This window comes from Prionailurus bengalensis, chromosome D3 (assembly GCF_016509475.1).
Source record: "Prionailurus bengalensis isolate Pbe53 chromosome D3, Fcat_Pben_1.1_paternal_pri, whole genome shotgun sequence".
Taxonomy (NCBI): domain Eukaryota; kingdom Metazoa; phylum Chordata; class Mammalia; order Carnivora; family Felidae; genus Prionailurus; species Prionailurus bengalensis.
The window spans coordinates 18,402,686-18,426,303 of NC_057356.1; the positions used below are offsets into that span (position 1 = coordinate 18,402,686).

Genomic DNA, 23,618 nt, shown 5'->3' on the forward strand with positions numbered 1-23,618 from the left:
GGGCCAGGCCTGCGGGCTGGATGTGAACAAGAGGCCAGTGCAGCAGACGGCAGATGGCTTTTGTCGACTGAATGGTAAATGGGGTGAGGTCAGAACAGAGAGAGGGCATGACTATGGCAGGTGGAGCCTGCGGCCCTGAGGCGAGCAGGGATGCTGTTGGCGGCACGGGAGGCCTGGGTGGGGTGGCAGAGAAGGCAAAGAGGCCAGCGCCTTATGCACCTAGGCCCCCGTTTTCGTATCCTCTTACTCGCCATGTCGAGTGGCAGGTTGTAGCCACCCCTCCAAGCGGAAGGCCCGCTGGGGAGCTGAGCGGGCTCTCCCCGGCCATCCGTCAGGCGGAGCTGACAGCGCCGGTCTCCTGCTCTCTCGTAGCCTTAACGAGTCCATGCCCTTGATCACCAAACAGCTGCAGTTCCTGTGGGGGGTGCCTCTGATCCGGATCTTCTTCAGTGACATCCTGAACAAGAAGCTTCTGGAGAACCAGGAGCCAGCCCACGCGCAGCCGGCATCCCCCCAGAACGTGCTTCCCGTGAAGAGTAAGTGGCTCGGGGGGGCCGACCCTGTGGCTCTGCCTGGCTCGGGGGCCGCTCCTGCTGTCCCTGTGTGCCTTCTCCCCTCTGTTTCTGTGACGCTCGGACTTCTCCCACAAGGGTTTTAAGACCACTAAGCCAAGTTCACATTCAGCAAAACAGCAATAGAAAATCTTCAGGAATAGAAAACAAGGACCAGGGAAGTAGCAGTAGGTGAACAAAACCGAGGTCGTATATAGAGAAGAGTGTCCACAGATGGGTGTGCCACAAGGGCCACCCATGGTGGTTGTCTCTGGACTTCCATTTGGCTCTGAATTTCTAGTAGCTAAAATGAAAAGGGGGGTGGGGATCTTTTCTTACTCTTCCCTAGCAGGAAGAAAGAAGGCCCGTTTCTTAAATTTTAAAATTTTTTTAAGTTCATTTATTCTGAAAGAAAGAGAAAAAGCATCAGCGAGGGAGGGGCAGAGAGAGAGGGAGAGAGGGGATCCCAAGCAGTCTCTGCACTGTCAGTGCAGAGCCCAACATGGGACTTGATCCCACCGACCGTGAGATCACAACCTGAGTCAATACCAAGAGTTAGACACTTATCCAACTGAGCCACCCAGGTGCCCCCAGTTTTTTTAAGTTTATTTATTTATTTAAGAGAGAGAGAATCCCAAGCAGGCTTCGCGCTGTCAGCGCAGAGCCCGATGTGGGGCTCCATCTCATGAACCGGGAGATGATGACCTGAGCCCAAACTAAGAGTCAGATGCTTAACTGACTGAGCCACCCACATGCCTCAGAAGGTTCATTTCTTAAGGGAAGTAGAGCCTTTCTGAGTTCCTAATCATAGAAAAAGTCTCCCACGTGGGGGTCCTTATGCAGAGGACACTGGGTCACTGGCCAGGCCACCTTGGCATTGCTCCTACTGCGGAATCAGTCATAGGGTCCATGGAAAGGTTTCTTGCCCACTCTGAGAAAAGTTCGGGAAATGCCAGTGACACCGAGTTCTGTGGCGCCACCTGCCTGTGGCAAATGTCCAGGTTCCGGGTAACTTTTCTTCTGCCAGCCAGTGTGGTGCAGAGCCCCATGTCACAGCTGCCCGGGAGCAGGGCTCAGTGTCGCTTCAGCAGGATGTAAATGTAAGGGAGAAGGTTTAAAACTAACCTTCGAGCACAACCCAAAGCAAGTATCAGTGCTCGAGGTTGATGCTGCTCCCCTCTGAAAGTACAGAGAACTGGGAATCAACCAGGCCACCCGCCTTCACCCATCATCCCCTAATACGGTCGAATTTTTACCCTTGTGGGTTCTGAAGTCCGGTGGCAAAGTAAAGGAATCCCCTGTAGGAGTCGAATGTGCCTGGCTTGTTCTGGAACATCTTCTGATGTTCTGAAGAGGTCTTTGGGTTCCACCTAAAAGCCTGTGGTTAATGCTTTTCTAATTTACCCCAGAGAGAGAACTTGAGTCAGAGCAGTGGCCCCACTGTCCGGCTCTGGCTATAAAGGAGGCACGTTATCGAAATGCTCTTTACAGAGTGAAACTGGGCAGATGGCTGAGCGTCTGCTCACACGTTCCTTCTCCTCTCCATGCCAGACCTCCTGAAGCGCGCGTTTCAGAAGTCCGCATCAGTTCGGAATATTCTCAGGCCTGTTGGGGGTAAGCGTGTGGACTCTGCGGAGGTCCAGAAGGTCTGCAACATCTGCGTCCTCTACCAGACCTCGCTGACGACTCTGACCCAGATCCGGCTGCAGATACTCACAGGTTGGGAGGCCTGAGGCGTCTTCTTCCGTCTCCAACATTGGGGGATGACTTTTCTTAGAAAAAGCTGATTTTCTTCTGGCTTCCTTAGCTCAGAAAATATATTTTGGAGGAGGTTGTTTTTGAGCTATTCCCCTTCAAGGTTGATACACCTCAGCTAAATGGCTCACACTAACCTCCGTCCTGGCGCGGCCGGCTTGCTCCTGTGACCTGGCTCTTGTTTTCATTACGGAGTGCCATTTGCTTTCAAAAGTTACTGTTTTTCTGAATAGAAAACTAGAAAAAAAGAAAAGAAAGAAAACCTAGACCATATTTAATCCCATTTTCCAAAGAGAACCACCTGTGCCTGAGTGTGTTACACGTATGTATATATTTAGACTGAAATACGTAGTTGTGCCCTTTCCATTAATCATTTTAGAAGCATTTTATCCCGGTCAGCGGTTCTTCCAAAGTGTCATTTTTATCGGCCACATAATATCTTCATCACATGGGTCTCTGCCCAGCATTTTCCTTCTTAGCTGAGCAAGGAAGAAAGTTCTGTGCCCCGCCCCTGTGAACACAAGAGTGTGGGTACTGGGGGCTTTCCACTGCCTCGCAGGACTTGCTCATAGGAATTGGTCTTACGAGGACAGGAAGTCTGTGAGCAGTAAAGCCGTTGACTACGTAAAGGTTATGGAACTTTTCTGTTTCATTGTAGCTTTTTTTTACATCATAAATTGCCATTGCCTCTCTCTTTCACGCTTACTCATCTTCACGTATTGATAGAGCACCTATGTGTGCCAGGCTGAGGATAAAGAGGTGACTAAGACAGCCGGGATCTCTTCCGCGAGGGATTCTAAGAATGAGGAGATGAGCTGTAGGCACGGGAAGAATGTAGTGCCCGTCATGACGGGCACTGTGACCATGGACGTCATGAGACAGCGTGGGCTTGGACTGGAGCAGGGTTTCCTGGCCGCAGCACTGCTGGTGTTTTGGGCCCGACAGTTCTTGGCCGTGGAAGCTGTCTTGTCCTTTGTAGGATGTTGAGCGGCCCAGCCATCACAGATGCCCGTGCCGCTTCCCCTCCCCATTCGTGCCAACGCTGCCCGTCTCCAGACACTCCCAGAGGCCTCCTCGGGGGCAGCGCGGTCCCCGCTTGGACAGCACAGGCCTGGCGTGGTGGCGGGGTTGAAAGCAGGGGCACCTGGGCGTGTCTTAGAAGTCGTGTCTGCAGGTCCTACGGTACAGTTGGATTTGGGGGAGTGAAGGCTAGAAGCTTCCAAGATGAGGCCGGGTTGTTGGCCCCCACAGCCTGTGGATGGTGGTGCATTTGCAGAGCTGGAGAAGCCCGCTGGGAGGGAAGCCGGGGGAACAGAGTCCTGCCTGGCTGTGAGGAGAGCGAGGTGCCTGGCAGGCACGCGAGTGGACCGCGCGGGGGCGTGAGCAGAGGCGTGCTGTGTAAAGCCCTGGGCCCGGGGCAGGTTCCCTCGGGGGAGGGTAAAAGCAGACGAAAAGGGGCCCGGACCGAGCCCAGGGCCCCAGCACCCAGTGTGAGGGTTTGAGAAGCGTATCGAGTGACGGGATTTTGAGGTGATGGGCCCGCGTTCAGCTTTTTGAGGCGACCACAAATTCAGGCATCCTCCTCGTCCCAGTGAGAGAACCCAGAAGTTCTCTTGGCTGACTTGAAAACGTATCCTTTTAAGAAGGAGATAAACTAGCGTGAAGCATCGGTAGAGTATTGGGTCTGTTTGTTTAGCGACACGCAAAGCAGAGTGTGGGAGACCACGCGCTTTGCTCCCGCTCCTCGCGTGCCACGTGCTGCCCTGTGGCCCGGCTCCCCAGGGCCCTGCGTCTTCGTTGCCGTCGGAGTCGCGCCGGACGCAGCCCTTGTTGAAGCCGCGTCTGAGGCCGGGAACGAGCATGTTCGTCCCCGCCGTGAGGACCGTTCACATGATGTGAGAGCAGTTGCTCTTCCCTTCTCGTCCCGTGGGAGTGTATTTGTGGTCTCCGCAGTGCGGCTGCTCACTCCGTCTCTGTCTCCACCTCCTCTTAAATTCTGAAGGGTCTGCGTTCCGTAATCTCGTCCTGCCCCTTGGAAAATGTGAGCTCCAGCCTTCAGGAGTAGTAAGTGGCCACTCCTCTCTGGCTCCTTCAGGCCACCCTGGTCTAAGCACAGAGCAGCACTGATTGAGTCTGTCATCCTCCTCCTCCAGGCGGATATACCTTCCCGAAGCAGTTCTTTGTCCAGAACCAAGTAATTCAGAGTGCCCTGTAAAGTGAGGGGGGTTATAAGGACTCCAGCAAAAAGTGAAAATGAGGAATAATTTGAGGTACACGCCCTACTGTAGATTCAGGGACACATGGACTTTCAGAGCCAGACTCTCTGAGTCAGTAGCTGTACTAATAGACTTAAAATGTGACGGTGACGTAGCCTGTGTGTCCGAGGCCTTGGAGCCATCGGGAAGCATTCCTAAAATGCCATCGGGAAGCGTTCGTAAAATGTCTTCTCCACCCAGGGTTAAATGTTTGTGTGACACTTCACGGGATCTCTGCTACAGTCGTTCATTGCTTTCCCATTTTTAACAAAGGTAGAATAGTAGAAAAGAGGAAAGCTTTGCTAAATTGTAGGTGAGCCAGAAAGATGGCTTAAAGCAGGGGTCAGCAAAGGGGCCAAATGCGGCCCACCACTTGGTTTTGTAAATAAAGTTTTATTGGAACACAGCCCCATCCGTTCATTTACATCTTGTCTGTGGCTGCTTTTGTGCTATGCTGGTAGCATTCAGTAGTGTGACAGGGTGTTAGGCCAGGCCCACAAAGCCCGAAAGTACTCACTCTCTAGGCCTTTCCAGAAAAAACTTGCTGACCCCTGATTTAAAATATAAACGCTGAGTCAGACAGACCTGGGTTCCTCTTCTTGGCTCTGCTCCTTATCGGACTGAGTGATTTGGAGCTAATTACTCAACCTCTCCAGGCTTCAGTTTCTTCCCTTATAAGATGGAGGTAACGTTAGGTTTCACAAGGTAGAAAGGTGATAATGCATGCAGAGTACTTAGAATGACATCTGGAACATAGAAAGCACCCACTAAACGGTAGCTGTTATTGCCATCGTCACTCTCGGTGGTGATAATGATTTTCTTAGTAATTGCACCTTTTTTCACACCCATTAAGTGTCCACTAATAGGAGTGTTTTGTTCCCCCAGCAGATAGGAGAAACCGTGACCCAGATGGTGCCCCCACCTGAAGCTTGGGTTTCTCTGTCCTTTTCCAGGACTCACTTACCTTGATGACCTGCTCCCCAAACTGTGGGCGTTTATCTGTGAGCTGGGGCCCCACGGAGGGTTAAAGCTCTTCTCGGAGTGCCTCAACAATGACACCGAAGAGTCCAAGCAGCTCTTGGCCATGCTGACGCTGTTCTGTGACTGCTCCCGGCACCTCGTCACGTAGGTTGACTGCTGTGGGGCCGAGTTCCTCTCCAGAATGTGGAGAAGCCCAATGACAGTGTCAGGAAGGAAGCAGTTGCTGATGTGATTGCCGCCATCCTCTGGACCCGTGTGGCAGGGTCATTAGGAAAATTAGATGAGAAAACATTTTCAAAGTAGGTGGCACATAGTTGGGGTTCAGCAGTTCTTAGTTCCATCCTTCCAGGGGAGCTGGTTCAGTCCCACTGAGTGTGGGCTCTGGGATTCTCCCAGAGCTGGGTTCAAATCACTGCTCCACCATTTCCTCGCTAGGTTAGTAGTTACCTGGAAAGTTCCATAGCCAGAGTGCCAGGATGCAAATCCTGGGTGGGCCACTTCCTGAGACACCCCCGGCAAGGGGGCTCCACCTTTCCGAGCCTTTGCTTCCTCACCTACGAGCGGGAACAACAGTAGCACGTGTCTCTGGGCTCTGTGGTAAGGATTGCAGGAGATAAAGCACACAAAGTGCTTAGCACAGTCCAGACACTTAGGAAGGGCTGCGGGCTGCGGTTCTTGTCATGATTATCGACTAACCCTAGGCCAGTTGCTTAACCACTCTGAGCTTCCTCCTTCAAAGAGTAGTAATGGTTATCAGCCATCTGATAGGGAGTACATGAGAAAAGGAAAGTCAAGTTCTCAGTGCCGTGCCTGGCTCAGAGTGGGGAATTAATGGATGTGAGTCCCAGTCAGTGCTTTTTTTTTCAGCCTACGTGTCTACTTGTGTGTTTGGTATTCTTTTAATTCCACTTTTTCCAAAGGTTGGTAAAGAATCGTGAGAATGGACCCCGTCAGGCAGTTGTGTTCATGGTAGAAGACACTGGGTGGGAGGGGATCAGGGACACAAGGTGACAGATTGGGTAAGAACCACGGAGAGAGGTGCTCCGTGAGCAGTTGGAGGCCAGGGCAAGGGTAAGACACCCTGAAGGGCTGGGTCTAGGACGACCCAAGAACGAGTCATGCCCTAAGGTGAACGGAGCAGACTTAGGAGATTTTCAGGTAGAGCTGTATCTTAAACAATTCATTTATTCACACATTCTTTCAAACATTAGTTTTCATTCATTCCCTCATAAACACTTCTCAGGTACCTACTAACGGTCACTAGTGGCTGCTGCAGATGCAGGGAAAGATTCTACAGCTTTTCTCAGTGGGCACACACTCTCTGTCAAGATTTCTTGATAGGCATGGAGAGGCATGGATGGAGAAGGTGTCACAGCCAGATCCTTATGAATAAGGAGAATACAGAGGGAAGCTTATTGTTGTTTTCCTCTCTCCGTTGTGGTTTTAAATTTTTCACTATGGACAGTTTCAAATTAATAGAAAGCGGAGAGAAGAGCAGAAGGATCCCTCAAATGCCCGTTACCAGCTTCCACACTCATCTGCACGTGGTCGCTTTTGCTTCACCTCTGTCCCCAGCTGCTCTCCCCTCCGGGTTCCCCTGAAGCACATCCTACCCATCAGAGCTTACTTCGTGAGCTTCTATTCGTCTAGTAAGAGGTACACATCTCGTCGTTCCCCCCCTTTCCTCCGTGGGAAGTTGTGAATAATTTTCCATCTGATTTAGGATCCTTGACGACATCGAAGTTTACGAAGAACAAATTTCATTCAAACTGGAAGAGCTGGTCACCATCTCCTCTTTCCTGAACTCCTTTGTGTTTAAGATGATCTGGGATGGGATCGTAGGTAAGGCGAAGATGCCAGCCGTCGTGCTGCACGCGGGGAGGCCGCGGTCTGGAACGTCAGCTGATGCCTAGCTTTATCGCCCATCACAACCAATTGCACAGGCACGTTTATTCACGTAATTGGAAGTTGTACTTCTCCTGTCTGCGGCCTCTTAAGATAGTAGGTGCAGATATGGAAGTTTTACATCTCCCTTCAGGAAGTACGTGTAGGTGTGAAGGATTATTAACGATGATGATTTTGCCCCGGATCTCCCTTTCCTTCTTTGAGTTGATTTCCGTGAAAAGAGAACGTGTGTCAGGGCACGCTCCAAATCAGAGCTCACCTCCTGAAGTGCTTCCAGTTTGCTTGGTACAAAGCTCCTTAGATTAAAAAGGTCCTTTGGATCAGCTGCTAGTGGGAGGCAGACAGTGGTGATTGTGTCTGAGACGCTAGGGTCCTGCAAACAGAACGTACCCAGGGTGCCTTTTATTCTGTCGATTCCATGTGGACTCTATAGAGTGAGGGAGACAGAGACCTTGGTGGGGGCTGGTGACGCCATCCTCCTGGCTCCTCGCCAGCCCTGACCAGCTCTGTGTTTGCAGCTCTCCCATTTCTTTGACCCACAGAGAACGCCAAGGGGGACACCTTGGAGCTGTTCCATTCTGTCCACGGCTGGCTGATGGTGCTGTACGAGAGGGACTGCCGGCGGCGCTTTGCCCCCGAGGACCACTGGCTGCGAAAGTGAGGAGCGGGGCCGGGCGAGCGGGTTTGTGGGGGCCAGGCTCGCGCTCTGGGGCCCGGGGGTCTTCATCGCTCCCTCATCCTCTGTCCCCCTGGGAGGACAGACCGCCCAGCGGTTCGTGCCTGTGAGGATGTGCTCGCCCTGAGGGTGGTCAGGGCTCAGTAATGGTGACAAAGCCAGGGCATAGTTAGCAAATGGGAAGAAACGTCTTGTAGCTGAACTAAGCAGCAGGTCATAAGAGTTCAGTGGTGGTTTTTATCAACAGAATGAGCAGGATGAAAACTACAGCCGGCCTTTTGGGGGTAGGGTGGGGACATCCACTTACAACAACTAAGTGTAAGATGTCTGTAGTTTTGTTTTGGTTTTGGTTTTTTTTTTTAGTTTGTGTATTTTAAGAGAGAGAGCAAGCAGGGGAGGGGCAGAGAGAGGGCGAGGCAGGATCCCAAGCCTGTCTCAAGGTTCGAACTTATGAACCGTGAGATCGTGACCTGAGCCGAGATCGAGCTTAACCGATGAAGCCACCCAGGTGTCCCGAGATGTCTGCCATTTTTTATAAATGACATGTCGGCTCTTATGTTGTGGCACTAGAGTGGGGTCTGGCGGAGCAGAGACTAGGTATTTTAGGCTTTGCAGTCAGAGGCTCTCCTTTGCAAGAGCCCCAGTCTGCCATTGTGGCGGGAAAGCGGCCAGTGACGGTACGCGGTGGACGGATGTGGCCGTGTTCCGCCGAAACCTTGCTTACAAAAACGGCAGCAAGCTGGAGCTGGCCGCCCCTGCGCTAGAGAGCTGCTGTCCTATGATAACCCCAAACCCATGCCTTTCTTCCGAAGGGACCTCAAACCTAGCGTGCTCTTCCAAGAACTGGACAAGGACAGAAGACGGGCGCAGCTGATCCTGCAGTACGTCCCTCATGTCGTTCCCCACAAAAACGTGAGTTGCTCTCAGAGCCGGGCCCCTGTGCATCTTTGTGCCCTGCCGCATGGCACCCAACTCGCCCCCTTTGCTGTAGCAGTTGGAGAGAAAGAAACGAGCTCGTTCACTCCGCAAATGTGCACGGACAGTGGGTCTCCATCTACATCAGGTATTAAGCCGAGTACAGAAGCTGAAGAAAGTATGCACTGGCAGTTCTAGCAGGTGGGGGGCATGTCACAGGGATGGATGCTGGGGGAGCCCAGACAAGGGGGCCAGGCCCAGCTGGCAATAGGGGGAAGGGAGTCAGGAGAAGCTTCCAGTGGTTAAAGGCCCGGGGGGTTGAGAATACGGTGCTAATGGAGGGCCCGACGTACGGTCTGGCTGCGGAGGGTATGAAGGAGAGCCAGGAAGCTGAGCGGGTTTGTAGGGGTTGGAGCTGGAAGGACCCTGCAGACCAAGGGCAGGAGCTTGGATTTTGGCCAGAGCCGTTGGAGCGTTATCAGCTTCGGGGGCCCCTGGTCAGAGCTACGCTTTAGAAGGTTCCTTCTGGCCATGGGGCGGAAGACCAGCTAGAGGCAGAGGTTATGGGAGTGGAGAGACACGATAGGATCAGAACAAAGACATTCAGAGAAGGAAAGGAGGGATTCAGGTGGTGGGCGGGCTTCGGGCTTGGGCTCCTGGGCGCTTGGGGGAGTCATTCCCTGGGGTAGGAGCGCGGGCTAGAGGAGGTCAGCTTTGAACAGGCGGCACAGGTGTGCGGTGTCCGCCACTCCTCGAGGCCATCGGACAGTGGGGCTGGAGAGAGACACTGCACGTGGACAGCGCCCAAATCTGACTGCATCCATGGCCACGGACAGGGTGGTCAGGGAACTGGGCGGAGTCAGACAACCAAGGGGCCTGTTGTTAAGAGGGCCAGCATGAGGAGAGGACTCATCAGAGGAGGGAAACCAGCAGCGTGGTGTCCCGGACCCGAGAGACATGAGAGTCTCAGAAAGGGTCAGGTACGGTGGCCAGAGTGTCAGGAAATGAGGGAAGGTGCTGCCCATGTCCCTGGTCTGTAGTGAACACTCCAGAAATGTCTGCTGGAACCCGCAGTGGTACTGTGCTCCTTCAGAAGAGACTCTTACGGTCTTCGTGTGCCTCTCTTTCTTTTCCTTTTTCTTTTTCTCTTTCTTTTTTTTTTTTTTAAAGTTTATTTATTTTGAGAGAGAGCACAAGTAGGAGAGGAGCAGAGAGAGAGGGAGAGAGAGGATCCCAAGCAGGCCCCATACTGTCAGCGCAGAGCCCAACCCAGGGCTCGAACCCATGAACTGCAAGACCATGACTTGGGACGAGAGAGTCAGATGCTCAACAGATGGAGCCACCCAGGCGCCCCTCCCTTTTTTTTTTTCCTTTTTGGACAAAAGACATTTTTAGAAAAGAGCCTAAGTCACATTTTTTGTAAATTGAACCTTAGTTTTCAGAGATACATATTCCTCGCTGCTCTTTGATATTGTTTTGACCTTGATGTTAATACTCGCAGTTGCTGTTCTTTACCCTCAAGTAGTGATTTGCAAATGGATGTGGCTGTTTAAATTCTTATTGCACTTGATAGCAGAGCCTCTTAGAAATGAAGGGAACTTGTGGGGATTACTTAGCTAAACGCCTCCATCTGGGGTGGGAGGCCCCATGGGGGAGGCCCCGACAATACACCTGACCTTGCCTCAGGTGGAAGGCCCGGAGCCTTGCAAAGCCATCCATTGTATTGCTTTACTCTTCCCAGTGATGGGACGTTCTTCCTCACCTTAACCTGATTTACTTCTGTGTAACTTCTACTTCTGTGTAACTTCTACTCTCTGGTCCTTGAACAGCCACTCTAAGTGGAATCTCCAAATCTTCTGAGATGTGCGGACAACTCTCGTTTGCTTTCTGGTCTTTTCTGTGCCACAGGTAGCATCCTTCCCCTCCCCCAGCTACTCCTTGGGGAAGTGGCTTCTGGCTCCCCATCCTCTGGGCCTCGTCCAGTTTGGGGCAGTCTAACTGAAAACGCAGCACCCCACCCTGGCCCCGCGTGTCCGTGAGGTCAGCCCTGGACCATAGCACTCCCATCCCTTGTAGTCTGGGATTGCCGCTCCATGTGTCTGCAGGTCACAGACGCTCTGCTGGGGTGACCCTGGGTTGTCACAGGGCATTTTAAGTTTTTGAGAAGAGCACAGTGAGATCCTTTGGACACCATGTGGAGCACCAGCTCGAGCTCACGATTTCAACGCTCCTTTCGAGGATGCCACTACGCTGGGTTTTAAAAACAAAACTCAGTTTTTGTTTCAACGTGCATGTATTTTTAAAATACGAAGCTCTTAGCACATAAATACTTACCAAGTGGCTAGGACCCTCGCTACCTCGTAGATGGCACTGTAAGTATTTCTTTTGACCTAGGAGTGCCGTGAAAGTCATTACTGAGTCTGTGGGGGTACTGAGAACAAGAAGCCTGAGAACCTCTGAGATTAGTTGGCATGTCTTGGGGACCAGGCTATAATCTAATCCTCACTGTGTGTTTTTTCTTTGGGGAATTGGGGAATTGTGCTTAAGATTGCCATCCAAGCTTTTTGTCCTTGGTTCAGGAACTTTTTCTCCTCTCGTGGGGACCCTTCCCAATCCCCTGGCACCTGTCCTGACCCTTTTATGGCCCCAGCAGGTACAGGAGGGCATCTGAGGCTCAGTATGTCATAGCAGCGAGGCACTGTCCCCTCCTGGGGGGGCACGTACTTCCCTCTCTCGCTGGCATGCTCTTGCCAGAGCGCACAGGGGAGTTATAGTCTCTCCAGGCCTGCCCGCAATCTTGCACCTGTCATTATGGCATCTGCCCTAAACACCAGAACTCTCCCTGTTCTTGATCTCATTCACGTGGGCGGCCCACAAAGCTGTTCCTGCTTCCCTCAAAGTTTTTCAAGGCCTCGGCTCCGCCTCCTTCACACACACAGCACTTTCTTCTCTGCACTCTCTTACATTGCTTTTACGCTTTTATGTGCAGTGTATCCCCGGACTGGGACTTGAGACCTTCTCTTTTGTTCTGACCTGGAAGGCCCGGTGCCACACGGGGTGGGCAGTGGCTCTGTGGTGTGGTGGCCCGTGTGTGAGTCCGGGTTTGACTGTGGTCCCTGTGTCCACCAGCTGTGTGACCTTGGGTGAGTCAGTGTCTTCATCTGCAAAATGGAGACCAGGACCCTTTCTCAGATGTCTGCTGCCGTCGTGAGGCCTCTCATACCATTGAGAGCTGCGTACCGTTGTCCCAAACCCCCTTCACGCCCCGTGGAGACCAGAGCCCCACACAGTCTTTCCTTGACTCCTGCCATTCTCACGGCCACCTCTGCACTTTTACTTCTGTGTGGGCAGTCTCCACCCCATATGGGATTAACCCAGGTGGGAAACTCTTCTTTTAACATTTTTTTAAATGATTATTTGTTCATTTTGAGCGAGAGAGAGGCACACACAAACGAGTGGAGGGAGGGGCAGACGGAGACGGAAAGAGAAAATCCCGCGCAGGCTCCACACTGTCAGCTCAGGGCCCAACCACAAGGTCATGACCTGAGGTTAAGTCAAGAGTCAGACGCTTAACCGACCGAACCACCCAGGTGCCCTGGGAAGCTTTTCTTCTGCCTCGTGTTCAAGTCATGCTAAAGATTTGGGGTGAGAGCAAACAGTCGTGCCTCACGGCCCCACACAAGTTAAAGACCTGTTCTGGAAGTCTCAATTCCCCCTGCACAGACAAGAGACATGCCAGTGCCCTTCGTCCCCGTCACAGCCTCCCTCACTGTGGCTCCGTCTATCCTTCCTTTCCATGTTGTCCTGGAACCCTGATACTATCCAGAGCACTTCAGTCCTTGTTTCTAGGCTGGTGAACCAGCCACCTCAAGCGGCTCCCCTGAGAAGTAACCCCTCTGCCAGATACGTTCTTCCTCCTCCTCGGGAAGCTGTGGGCACTTTTCCTGCTGCAGCCGTGTGTTAACTTCGTAGTCAATGAAACGATCAAACGTAAACACACGAGCCTCTCCTGTATATAGTTAGCTCTTGTTACCGTTGTTACTGTTACCATTCTGACTGTTCTTATTGTATTTAACAAATCCTTTGACATTTGAGGGGATTCCCATTTTTAAACAAAATCAGCAGCGATTGGATTTATTTCTTCATTCAGCAGACATCATCAGAGTGCTTTTACAGCAGTGATTCTCAACCCCAGGATGGGGCCAAGGGTCGTGCTCTCCTGAAAGGGGTTTATCAGAATCTTGACCATGGGAGAGAGGGTTCTTCTCTAACAGTAACTGAGAAATATTACGGGGGGGGGGGGGGGGGGGGGGGCTATGGTGTGCTTGAGGGCACAGAGGAGGCTGATAAAAGGTCAGGGACCTTTATTCTGTGGGATCATTTTTTGAAATTTCTGACAATGAAAAAAATTATCTTTGAATTGTTTCTCTTTTTTAACTCCTAACATTGATTCCCTTTAAAGCAGGCATAGGTATATAAAGCAGCCTCTGTAACCTGTTCTACCACCAGGTTTTTACGGTGGCTTATTGACTGAATGAGAATGATTTTCTCTCAGACCATTCTTTTTTTTTTTTTTTTTTTAATGTTTATTTATTTTTGAGAGAGAGAGTGAGACAGAGTGTGAGCAGGGGAGGGTCAGAGAGAGGGAGTCACAGAATCGGAAGCAGGCTCCAGGCTCTGAGCTGTCAGCACAGAGCCTGATACAGGGCTCGAGCTCTTGGACCACGAGATCATGACCTGAGCTGAAGTCAGACGCCCAACCGACTGAGCCACCCAGGCACCCCATTTTTTTTAAAGCTTATTTATTTTTGAGAGAGAGAAAGCACGAGTGGTGGAGAGGCAGAGACAGAGAGAGAATCCCAAGAACACTCCACACTGTGCAGAGCCCGTTGTGCGGCTCAAACCCATGAACTGTGAGATCATGACCCAAGCCCAAGTCGGATGCTTAACTGAATGAGCCACCCAGGCGTCCCCGGCTTCCAGACTATTTTTAACCGGACTGTGGCTGCAGCCAGACCACTCTTTCTGGGGCCTTTCTTCCTTGGCATGTACTCAGCTAGATTTCTAATTCCCAAGGTTGTTTTTGGGAACGTCTGCCGTTCTCCCCAGACACTTCTGACCTGTAGCATCTATCAGAGTGTCCCGTTGTGGTGGCCTCTCGCGTGACTTGTTTCGTTAGTCCCGTACAGCGTGTCTTAGGGAATCATCCGTTGTTGACCCAGTTCCTGGTCTCACCTTTGCTCATTTCAGAGAGTTCTCCTGTTCCGAAACATGGTTACCAAGGAGAAGGAGAAACTGGGGCTCGTGGAAACCAGCTCAGCCTCTCCCCACGTCACCCATATCACAATCCGACGGTCCCGCATGTTGGAGGTGAGAAGCCCATCACAAAAAGGTGTACTCTGTGAGACGGGGGGTTTTTAATGGACGATCTATTGCCTGTGAACTGTCCTTGTCACCCCCTGGTCCAATGACCCCGAAATCGAGACTTAGGGAGTGGAATGGGGCCATGTGTCCTGGGATCTGCTCTGAAGAGCCGCTTAATTAAGCATGTCCTCAGTGTCGGGAACCCACGGTGCAGTGTTTCCCTTCCTGTTCCCCATGCGGGTCCCCCGGGCTGGAACATTGAGCACTGTGCCCCTTTGCGCAGGAAGTGCCACGTGCAGGCATTCTTGTGTCTGTGCAAACTCCATTCGTCCTGGCAGGCACTTTGCCCAGACTCCCAACTGTGAATGTGGAGGCTGGAGCGTAGGTAGTAAGTTTACTGAGCCATACCGCGAAGTGCATGTATTCTAGAGCTAGGAGTTCTTGGTAGACATGAACTTGGGAGGAACAAGTGAAGTGGCTCACCTCAGCCAAACCAGTGTCCACGGTTGCTGCTATGCGGCAGCTTCACGTGTGCCAGAAATTGGTGCCTGTCCTCAGAACACGTCACCTCTATATGTCAGAAAATTGTAATATATTGATTCTGTTGGAACAAGACACCAACTACCGTCTGCTGGAACGTTGTTACAATAAACGTATGTAACTGCGAGGTCTGCGTTGTGTGTGCCGTGCCCTCCCCCAGGGTTGTGCAGTGCGGAACCTGCCCAAACGTGCGGATCCCACCAGCGGTGGTAGAATTGGTGACTGAGTCCCAAGCCCACATTCCTGGAAGAGGCTGGGCTGGGTTTATTTGCCCATGCTTGCTCTTCAGACCTTTTATCTCGCTTCAGCCACGTTTCCTCATTAGCCTGTTCTGCAGCGGAGGGCAGTTGCGGGATCTCAGGACAGCGCGTGGCCACGTAGCCAGCCACCGGCCAGCGGCCACGGCAGCAGCCCTTCCTCCCGACACATTTTCATTTTCTCCCTTGGGGGATTCACGCTCCTTCCTGGAGAGCTGCTTTCAGTTCCCTCCCGGCCACTGGTGACTGACACTGGGGTCTGCTGGGGAAAGGCACCATGTGGTAACCAGGTGACGGTTTTGACATTGTTGAAAGTAGAGGTAAGAAATGTAAGTGCCTACAGGGACCCTGCTGGTCATGGGAATGGGTGAAGCCGGCCGAGTGTGTCCACGCAGGAGCATCTTGTTTGCATGCTGAACGACAGGAATCTTCTTCACTTCCCTGGCTCCCCCGACCCTGCGCTCTCTGAAACACGGCCCGCAGTTTAGGTCACTACTTAAGAAAAAGGACCCCACGAGCGAGTGGATAAATGACACCTGGCGTCCAGCCTCATTGTTCTCGAGCAGTAGAGAGGGGTGGGCAGGTGGGGAGCACGTGCCCCCTAAAAGAGACCGCCTCCACCCAGCTCCACCTGACTACTTCTGTGTGGGGACTTAGGCTTCTCTATGCTCTGGGTTTTTAGAAGGCCACAATGCGGGGTTTTGTGTGAGATCCCCAGAGCTTTTATGTTGGGCGCTAATGGAATTTGGTAATGTGCCTGGAAGGTTAGATAACACCTGTCTTCCGGCAAATTCAACCTGCGGGCCACCAGTTTGCAAGCTTTGCTTTGACTCCAAGAAGAGAAAGACCGAGTGGGATTAGAAACTCCCTCCTGCAGCACTTTCTTCGGTCGGACCTGCACGCTCCTCCCCCGTCCCTTAACATCTTCAGTCCCACTCAGACGCGGCCAGCCCTGACGTGTCACTTCCTGACAGTCGGGAAGTCTGGGGTGCTAGGGACTGGTGCGCCCCAAGAATGACGGAATCCCCAACTCCCTCAAGTGTCCTTGCATATGGGAGAGTCCCCTGACGTCCCCGTTACCCTGGGCCTGCTTGCTCCAACACAGCCTCCAGGGATGTCCAAGGAGGGATGTCTTTCTTAGGTTTTAGGCCAAGTCCGCTTTCCTTTCCATATTCCATTAGAGTCTATCTCGTCATGAACCTGATTACTGTTCATATCGAATTGGGAAGGGGAGAGAGTCATATATTCAGTCACTCTGGTCATTCTCCTGTGGTGGTTTGGTGGTTAGAACAGGAGCGCGCAGTGGCATTTGCTGGATTTGGACACAAGGGGGCATCACAAAGCCGATATTAGCCGCTCCTGGGATATCCCGGGCTTTTATTCGGTTCCCTCTTCTGTGGTTTCTACTGAAGGTGCTGCCTTAGTACTCCGCTTCCAGGTGTTAGCCTGAAGTTTTGCAGGAAGGTGTCCCCTCACAGAGGGTGAACGGGGGCCGGGACGCTAGCATCTGAGAACCAGGAGGAACCTTAGCCATACTCTGCCCAGCCCCGTCCCATCACTCTCAGAGGCAGAACTGAGGCCAGAGAAGTTACGATTCACAGTCAGCTCCATTCAGGTGTCAGTGGGAGAGCCGCGCCTGGGAGCCAGCTCTCGTCCCAGGTCAGGGTCTTTGAGATGCAGTAGAGAAGAGGAACGCCCTCCTCCGACCCACCTCCCGGAAGGAAGGACAGACACAGGTTGAATCCTCGTGTGATGCCGCCAGTGCCCGGAGGATGTGGGGTGCAGCAGGCAGTTAGGAGGCAGCTGGCAAATTCCTCTCTATAGCCCTTCAGAGAAAAGGCCAACGTGGGGCTGGTGAAGAAAAACTGAGGGGCGCCTGGGTGGCTCAGGCGGTTAAGTATCCGACTCTTGATTTCAGCCAGGTCATGATCTCATGGTTTGTGAGATCGAGCCCCGAGTCAGCTGACAGCACAGAGCCTGCTTGGGATTCTCTCCCTCTCTCTCTCTGCCCCTCGCACCCCACCCCTTTCAATCAATCAATCAATCAATAATAAATGAAAAATGAAAAATAAATAAGATTTGACTCCAGCGAGCATTCCTTAAGTACTTGCCCTGTGTTCAGCCATGTGCTAAGTGCTTGCCCAGGACACCATCTCGTTTAATCTGCATGATACCGACACCCCTCCTAATGGGAAGTAAAGCTAGGAGGCATCATTTCAAAGCAGAATGGAGGAAATCCTGCAAGCAAGCAAGAAGATGTTGGAATTCTCCACCCATCCCCGACTCTGTGCCAAGATGGTGATCTCAAATGGAGACACGTGGTTTAAAGGCTGCCGCTGGCGCTGCACAGTGACTTCTGTTTCCCGCTTCTTTCCATCTAACTTCATGGTTTTCAGACTTCCACATGCATACAGGATACTTCACGGGCCTATGCACCCGAAACCGTGGTCCTCTGCCTTCCAAAGACCCTCAGAGGTAGTTATTACTGGCTCACTAACTTGGGACCCTCACCCCAGAATAAGATCGGGAGCCACCATGGGACAGTCCTTTGCATCACCAGAGGAACGTGATCAGCAGGAAGGTGGCAAGAGTTTCCCAAAGCAGGTCTTACTGTTTTGGCCTCGTGTGCTTTGTGACAAGGGACCAGACAGGCAGACAGGTGGATGCCATAGAGATGATCTGTCTCGTGTTAGCAGAACGTCTCACGGCACTGCAGTCATGCCTGAGAGGGAGACCCGTGGGGCGGCCTCCGTAGGGATATTGCAGTTGATTTGCACCTTCTGCGACAGGATCTAAAGAGCTCACTTTCTCCCCTATGACGGCTTCTCCCTCATGACGGGGCGGCTCACGTTGGATCAGAAGACTCCTCCCTGGCTGCTGTCCTGTTCAGCACTATTTCTGACAGTCACTGCTCTGAAACGAACACCTGAGCGGCCGGCTTATCAGCGCCCACGTGCGTGCGAGGAACCTAGGAGACCTTGACAGATTAGAATCAAGAGACAGACTAAACAAGATGATTACAAGAACTCTAAAGTCGTGTCCTCGGGTACTAGATGGCTGCATGCCTCGAGGGCTGGCTGCAGGCTTCTCCTCCCCCCTGCCCCTGCCTGTGGGCCCAGCATCACTCATTCCTGCACCCTTGACTCACTCCTGCACCCTTGTCCCCTCCTTCCAGCTGCTGTGCCATCAACAACGATATTTCTGAGAAAGCCAGTCATGTCTCCCCTCGCCTGGACTCTTCTCTGGCTCCCTAGTGCCCTCAGGCACTAAATTCCTCAGACTGACTCACCAGGCCTTTCCTGAACTGGGGAAAGATTCCAGGAGTTGAGCAGTTGGGGGGTACTTACTTTTCTCACCTTCTGGTGATCTATGAGTCTCACTGACTGATTTTTACCGTGAGCTAAATAAGCTACTCTTTGCATTAAAATGGAGGGTAGGATCTTGTCCCAGTTTCTTCCATCCTTTGTGTGGATGGGATGGGATGGCCGAGAGCTTGTCGACTCACCTTGCCCGGTTTCCCTGTCTTGGTGCTCTGCATCGTCTCAGAGGCAGCCTCCCCTTGCCCCACAGCAGTGGCGTCACATCCCCAAAATGAGTTTTCCTTTTAACAGGCTCTTGTACAAGCAGGTGAAAACTGCTCATGCCCCCTGCCCCGCACCCTGCGTCCTAACTGTTTAGTAATTAATGCCGGGAAGGATTCACACGGGAGCAGGAGCCTTGGGGAGGCAGCCCTGAGTTACGCAGAAGTCCTCCCGCTCCTGACGGGCTGCAATTCTGCTCTCGGCAGGATGGCTACGAGCAGCTCCGGCAGCTGTCCCAGCACGCCATGAAGGGCGTGATCCGTGTGAAGTTCGTCAATGACCTCGGGGTGGACGAGGCCGGCATTGACCAGGACGGTGTTTTCAAGGAGTTCCTGGAGGAAATCATCAAGAGGGTGTTCGACCCGGCACTCAATCTGTTCAAGGTATTTAGGGGGAGCGGGAGCGGGGCTGACAGCAGTCAGGTTCTCGGTGACAAATGAGAAGCGAAGGGCTGGGCTTGCTCTTTACAAGGCATTTAACCTCCCTGCCTCTCTCTCCGTTCTTCTTCACAGACAACCAGCGGGGACGAGAGGCTGTACCCTTCACCCACGTCCTACATTCATGAGAACTATCTACAGCTCTTCGAGTTTGTGGGCAAGATGCTGGGGAAGGCTGTGTATGAGGTAGGCATGTTCAGGAGCATCACCCCGGAAGGGAAAATGAGATGTTAGAAGCCCCGTGGACTTCGTGCGCGTTTTGGTGACCGGGCCAGGCCACGTAAAGGACCTGTCGTTAGGATGGAGTCCAGGAAAGAGGACGGGACCCGAGATTACTGGACAGAAACACTTGGTGCTTTCTACACGTTATGTCATTTCATCCTCTCGCCAGTGCTGTGTTGTGGCTGCTGCTGTCCCATTTACCTGCAGGTGACAGAACTGAGGCTTTGAGACGCTTGTCCAGAGTCTCAGTGGTAGTTAATCTGTAGAATCCAACTTCAAACCCAGGTTGGCCTGGTCCCTCCTGGTCCCCAGGAGGGCAGCATTTTGTGGGGTGTGATAGTTGTTACCGCTCTTTTTAAATTTAAATCTTTTGTTATTGGAGTGAGTGCTTCAGAGCCAGCCGCAGGGTCAGAGCCAGCCGCAGGGGTCCGGGTGTTGCCTACAGAAGGCAAGGAAGGCAGGGCCTTCCAGAGCCTCAGCTCCTGGTTGAGACTGGTCTTCCCTGGCCAGCTGTGTGACTGCACCTGCAAGTTGCTTTTATTTCCCTTTTTTTTGTTTTTTCTTTTTTTTTTTTTTTAGAGAGGGAGTAGGAGCAGGGGAGAGGGGGAAAGAGAGAGAGAGAGAGGGAGAGAGAGAGAGAATATCTTAGGCTCCATGCTCGATTCAGGGCTCAACCCCATGACCCTGGGATCATGACTTGAGCCGATATCAAGAGTCAAACGCTCAACCGACTGAGCCACCCAGGTGCCCCTGCTTTTATTTCTCTAGGCCCTTGTTCGCGTCAGAAAAAGTAGGGATGACAAAAGCTACGTTATCGGCTTGCTGTAGATGGTAAATGAGCTAATACAGGTAAAACACCTGTGGTGCCTGGCTCCTCGGTCTCATGGGGTCAGGGTGGTGTGGACTTGTGCAGACTCCAGGTGAGGCCCACGCAGCTCCTGGTCCCTGTCCGTCATGAGCCAAGCCAGGTGGCACTTGGGTCCCGCCCTTAGGGTCCTGCTCCCCACGCAGGAAGTAAAGCTGCCGTGGGAGCTCGTGGGCTGCCGCTCTCGTGGCCTTCACGGTGGGCTCCAGAGATGCCTGAGCAGCTCTCCCCTCTCACCCCGTCACAGACCCCAGGGAAGCCAGGCTGCCCTCCAAAGCAGAGCCGGGGGCTGGGGCAGATGGAGGGAGAGAGGCCCTGTGGCCGAGCATACTTATTCTCTGCTTAAATGGCCTCCGTCCACGGCCTCGGTCCCTGGCCGTGGTGCGGTTAGGTGCTCTGTGTGCGTCCCTGCCCAAGCTCCCTCGGGCTGCCTCCTGCCCTGGGCTGGTTGGGGGTCCTGGGCTCCTTTTCTGTGCTTCTGTTTCCACCATTTCTCAGGTGATTCCCATGTAAAGAAGAAATCCCATGAGGATGTATTTGGCCATATGCCATGTTTCTCCTTTAAACACGAGATTCCAGAAGAGTTGGGCCCGCTGAGAAGCGTGCCTTCGTCATTCTGGGAATGTGCTCCCTGTTCCCTGGACCCAGTGTCTGTCTCCTCCCCCAGCAGTAACAGCACAGGGAGAAATTAGGACATGCTGGGTCTGTGTGAGGGGCAGTGTGTGTTAACTCACGTTAACTCACTCAGCCCTCTGAGTCGGGCCATCATTGACTCTGAGCCCTGTCCCTTTTAAATCTCTGTGATCTTCTCTCCACCTAGAATAATCTGTCCGTTTTCCTCAGTGTAATGCGCGTTTCCTTGCCGTATCCCCACCTCCTATTTTCCTCCTCCGGTGCCTTCCCCATTTCAAGTGCAAACCTGCTTAGAGCCCTCCTGGGGCTCCCTGCTGCCCTCGGGATAGAGTCCAGACTCCAGGAAGCTCCAGAGACCTCTCCTGATCTGGCCCTGCCTCCTCTCTGGCCTCACCCCTCACCTTTCCTCCCCCGAACACTGTGCTGTGGCCAGAGAGCTCTGTGTCCCCTTCCTAGAACACACCTGTGGGCCTTGTGCTCCTTACGTCTAGCTTAGATAGGTCTTTCTCCTGGAGGCTTCCCCTGCCCTGCCTCCAGGTGAGAGCCTGTGCTCCCCGTTCCTTTCCAGCCTGCTCGTTTAATCCTTAAAATGGCGAGGCTATGCTGGGCCCCATTTACAGATGAGAGAGCCGATGTCCTCACAGCCAGGCAGCTGGGCGGCTGGGATTTGATCCCCGGGCTCTGCAGCTCCAAAGCCTGTGCCCTTACCTGCTGTGCTGTGACGTCCCCCAGAGGCACTTGATCCAGGTGGCGGGAGGTACTGGTCTCCACCGGGGAAGTCTAGGCAGCGTCTAGAGATCTCACTGGTGCCCTTGGAGCCCCTCTGCAGCCCAGGCCAGCCCGACGAGGTCACCGAGATGGAATCCCGTGGGGCAGACAGGCAAGCTTCTGTCTTTGCTCTCACAGGGAATTGTGGTGGACGTGCCCTTCGCCTCCTTCTTCCTGAGCCAGCTGCTCGGGCACCACCACAGTGTCTTCTATAGCTCCGTGGACGAGCTTCCTTCACTGGACTCAGAGTTCTACAAAAACCTCACTTCTATTAAGGTCAGTGTGGCACGGCAGAAGGCCTGGCTGCAGGCCAGTGCAAACGCAGTGAAGTGAAGGCCTCGGGGCTCTCAGGTGGTGGAAGGCAGTTTCCTACTGTGGGACGGGCTTTTCTGCGGCCACCACAGGCCCCCGCGTCCCCTTCTGGCGCTTCTACCCCCTTCCTCGCGGTGAGGAGCCTTTCCCTTTGCTTCAGCAGGAGCGGAAGTATTAAGACCTTCGAGGACCTAGCCCTCCTGGGTCCCAACACTTGCCCCTTCTCTGTTGCATTAGCGTTACGAAGGGGACATCGCTGACCTGGGCCTGACTCTGTCGTACGATGAGGACGTCATGGGTCAGGTAGGTCGGCCTCTAGGGCTGAGCAATTCTTCTCCGCCCTCCACCGGCTTCCTGAGACCTTCCCAACACTTAGTGTTTCCCCCAGGAGGAGGTCCACAAACCACAGCTGTCTGTCCTCGTCCCCGGCTCCCTCGCCCATCCCCCTTCTCCCTCCTAGCCAGCAAGGAGGGCTCTCCCTTTTCCGATCCCAGTTGACCTGGCCTTTGCCTGCCTGGCCCTCGAAGAGCTCCCCACGGAGACCCTGCTTTGCTTAGCTCGCACTTTGGGCCTTTCCTGATGGAAGCTCTAATTCCCCGTTGGTAACATTGCTTTTTGTTACCATGGTGAGGATTAGCTGTCACATACAGAGTCTTGTGACTTGAAGAGGGGAAGAAGCCACCCGAGAGGAAGTGCCTCGGACAGAATCCAGTCCTTGCTCGTGCTCGTCATAAAGAGCAGGGCAGGAAGAAAAGACCCTTGAAACTGCACCAGCAGAGGAGTTTGCTCCCAGAGTTTTCCTTTTGGCTTTTCCCCTCAGCGCCTTCAGCGCCCTCTAGTTACATCCCAGTGGACACCTGCGTGAGCCTAGACCAGGAGCTTCGTGGTGCTGAGCTGGCTTCTTGGAGCCATACCTGCATCACCTCAGGGAGGTCGCTCAGTCTCCCCAAGCCCCACTTCCCTGATCTCACAAAAGTGCGTTCTTGAACGTGAGTCCTGGCTGGGACCAGCGTCACTCGGTAAACACCTGCAGGCCCCACCCTCCGAAGAGCCTCCCCCACCACCACCCCCAGCACACTGGCCTGTGAGGGAGAAACCTAGTGAGCTGTGCTGACCTCTGCCCTCCCCAGCTCGCTGGGTCTCAGAACTCTTCCAGGGGGAGAGAGAGCCATTCTCCAAATGGTAGCCCACAGACGTGGTGTTCCATGGAGCCCCTTCTGGGAAACACGAGGCTGAGTGATTGCCAGAGGCCCTTCAGCTTTAAAATCCTCTGGTTGTCCCGAGGTGTTGGCAGCAATGGGACTAGGGGTCCACAGTTGTTCCTTTCTTCATCATTAGAGACCTAGGGTATTATGTTAATAGAATTTCTGTTAAAATCAGCTTTCAAATCATGCGTTCTTTGATTTTTAAGTGACCCCAGAAGTTCTTGAGGTTGAGGAAAACAATTGATTCTATGGATATCAAATCTGTAATCAGATTTTGAACATTCCTCCTGACAGTTTTTCTCCTGATGGTAAAAATAATGCAAACTGCAAACCACAAATTCAGCTATAATACGAGCACAAAAATGGAAACGAAACCACCTCTGATGCCAGTGCCAG

General features: G+C 52.9%; 1 protein-coding gene across 6 annotated transcripts in view; it reads left to right on the plus strand.

The window, feature by feature from the left end:
• UBE3B (ubiquitin protein ligase E3B) overlaps window positions 1-23,618 on the plus strand; it is a 52,472-nt gene that overhangs the window by 18,694 nt on the left and 10,160 nt on the right. For all 6 annotated transcript variants that reach the window (XM_043557844.1, XM_043557843.1, XM_043557848.1 and 3 more), the window contains 11 exons: window positions 373-536; window positions 2,103-2,270; window positions 5,515-5,686; window positions 7,266-7,384; window positions 7,990-8,104; window positions 8,936-9,035; window positions 14,289-14,408; window positions 18,987-19,163; window positions 19,293-19,403; window positions 21,844-21,981; window positions 22,255-22,320. In XM_043557844.1, coding sequence (XP_043413779.1) covers window positions 373-536; window positions 2,103-2,270; window positions 5,515-5,686; window positions 7,266-7,384; window positions 7,990-8,104; window positions 8,936-9,035; window positions 14,289-14,408; window positions 18,987-19,163; window positions 19,293-19,403; window positions 21,844-21,981; window positions 22,255-22,320 — 1,450 coding nt within the window. The remainder of the gene's footprint in view (window positions 1-372; window positions 537-2,102; window positions 2,271-5,514; window positions 5,687-7,265; window positions 7,385-7,989; window positions 8,105-8,935; window positions 9,036-14,288; window positions 14,409-18,986; window positions 19,164-19,292; window positions 19,404-21,843; window positions 21,982-22,254; window positions 22,321-23,618) is intronic.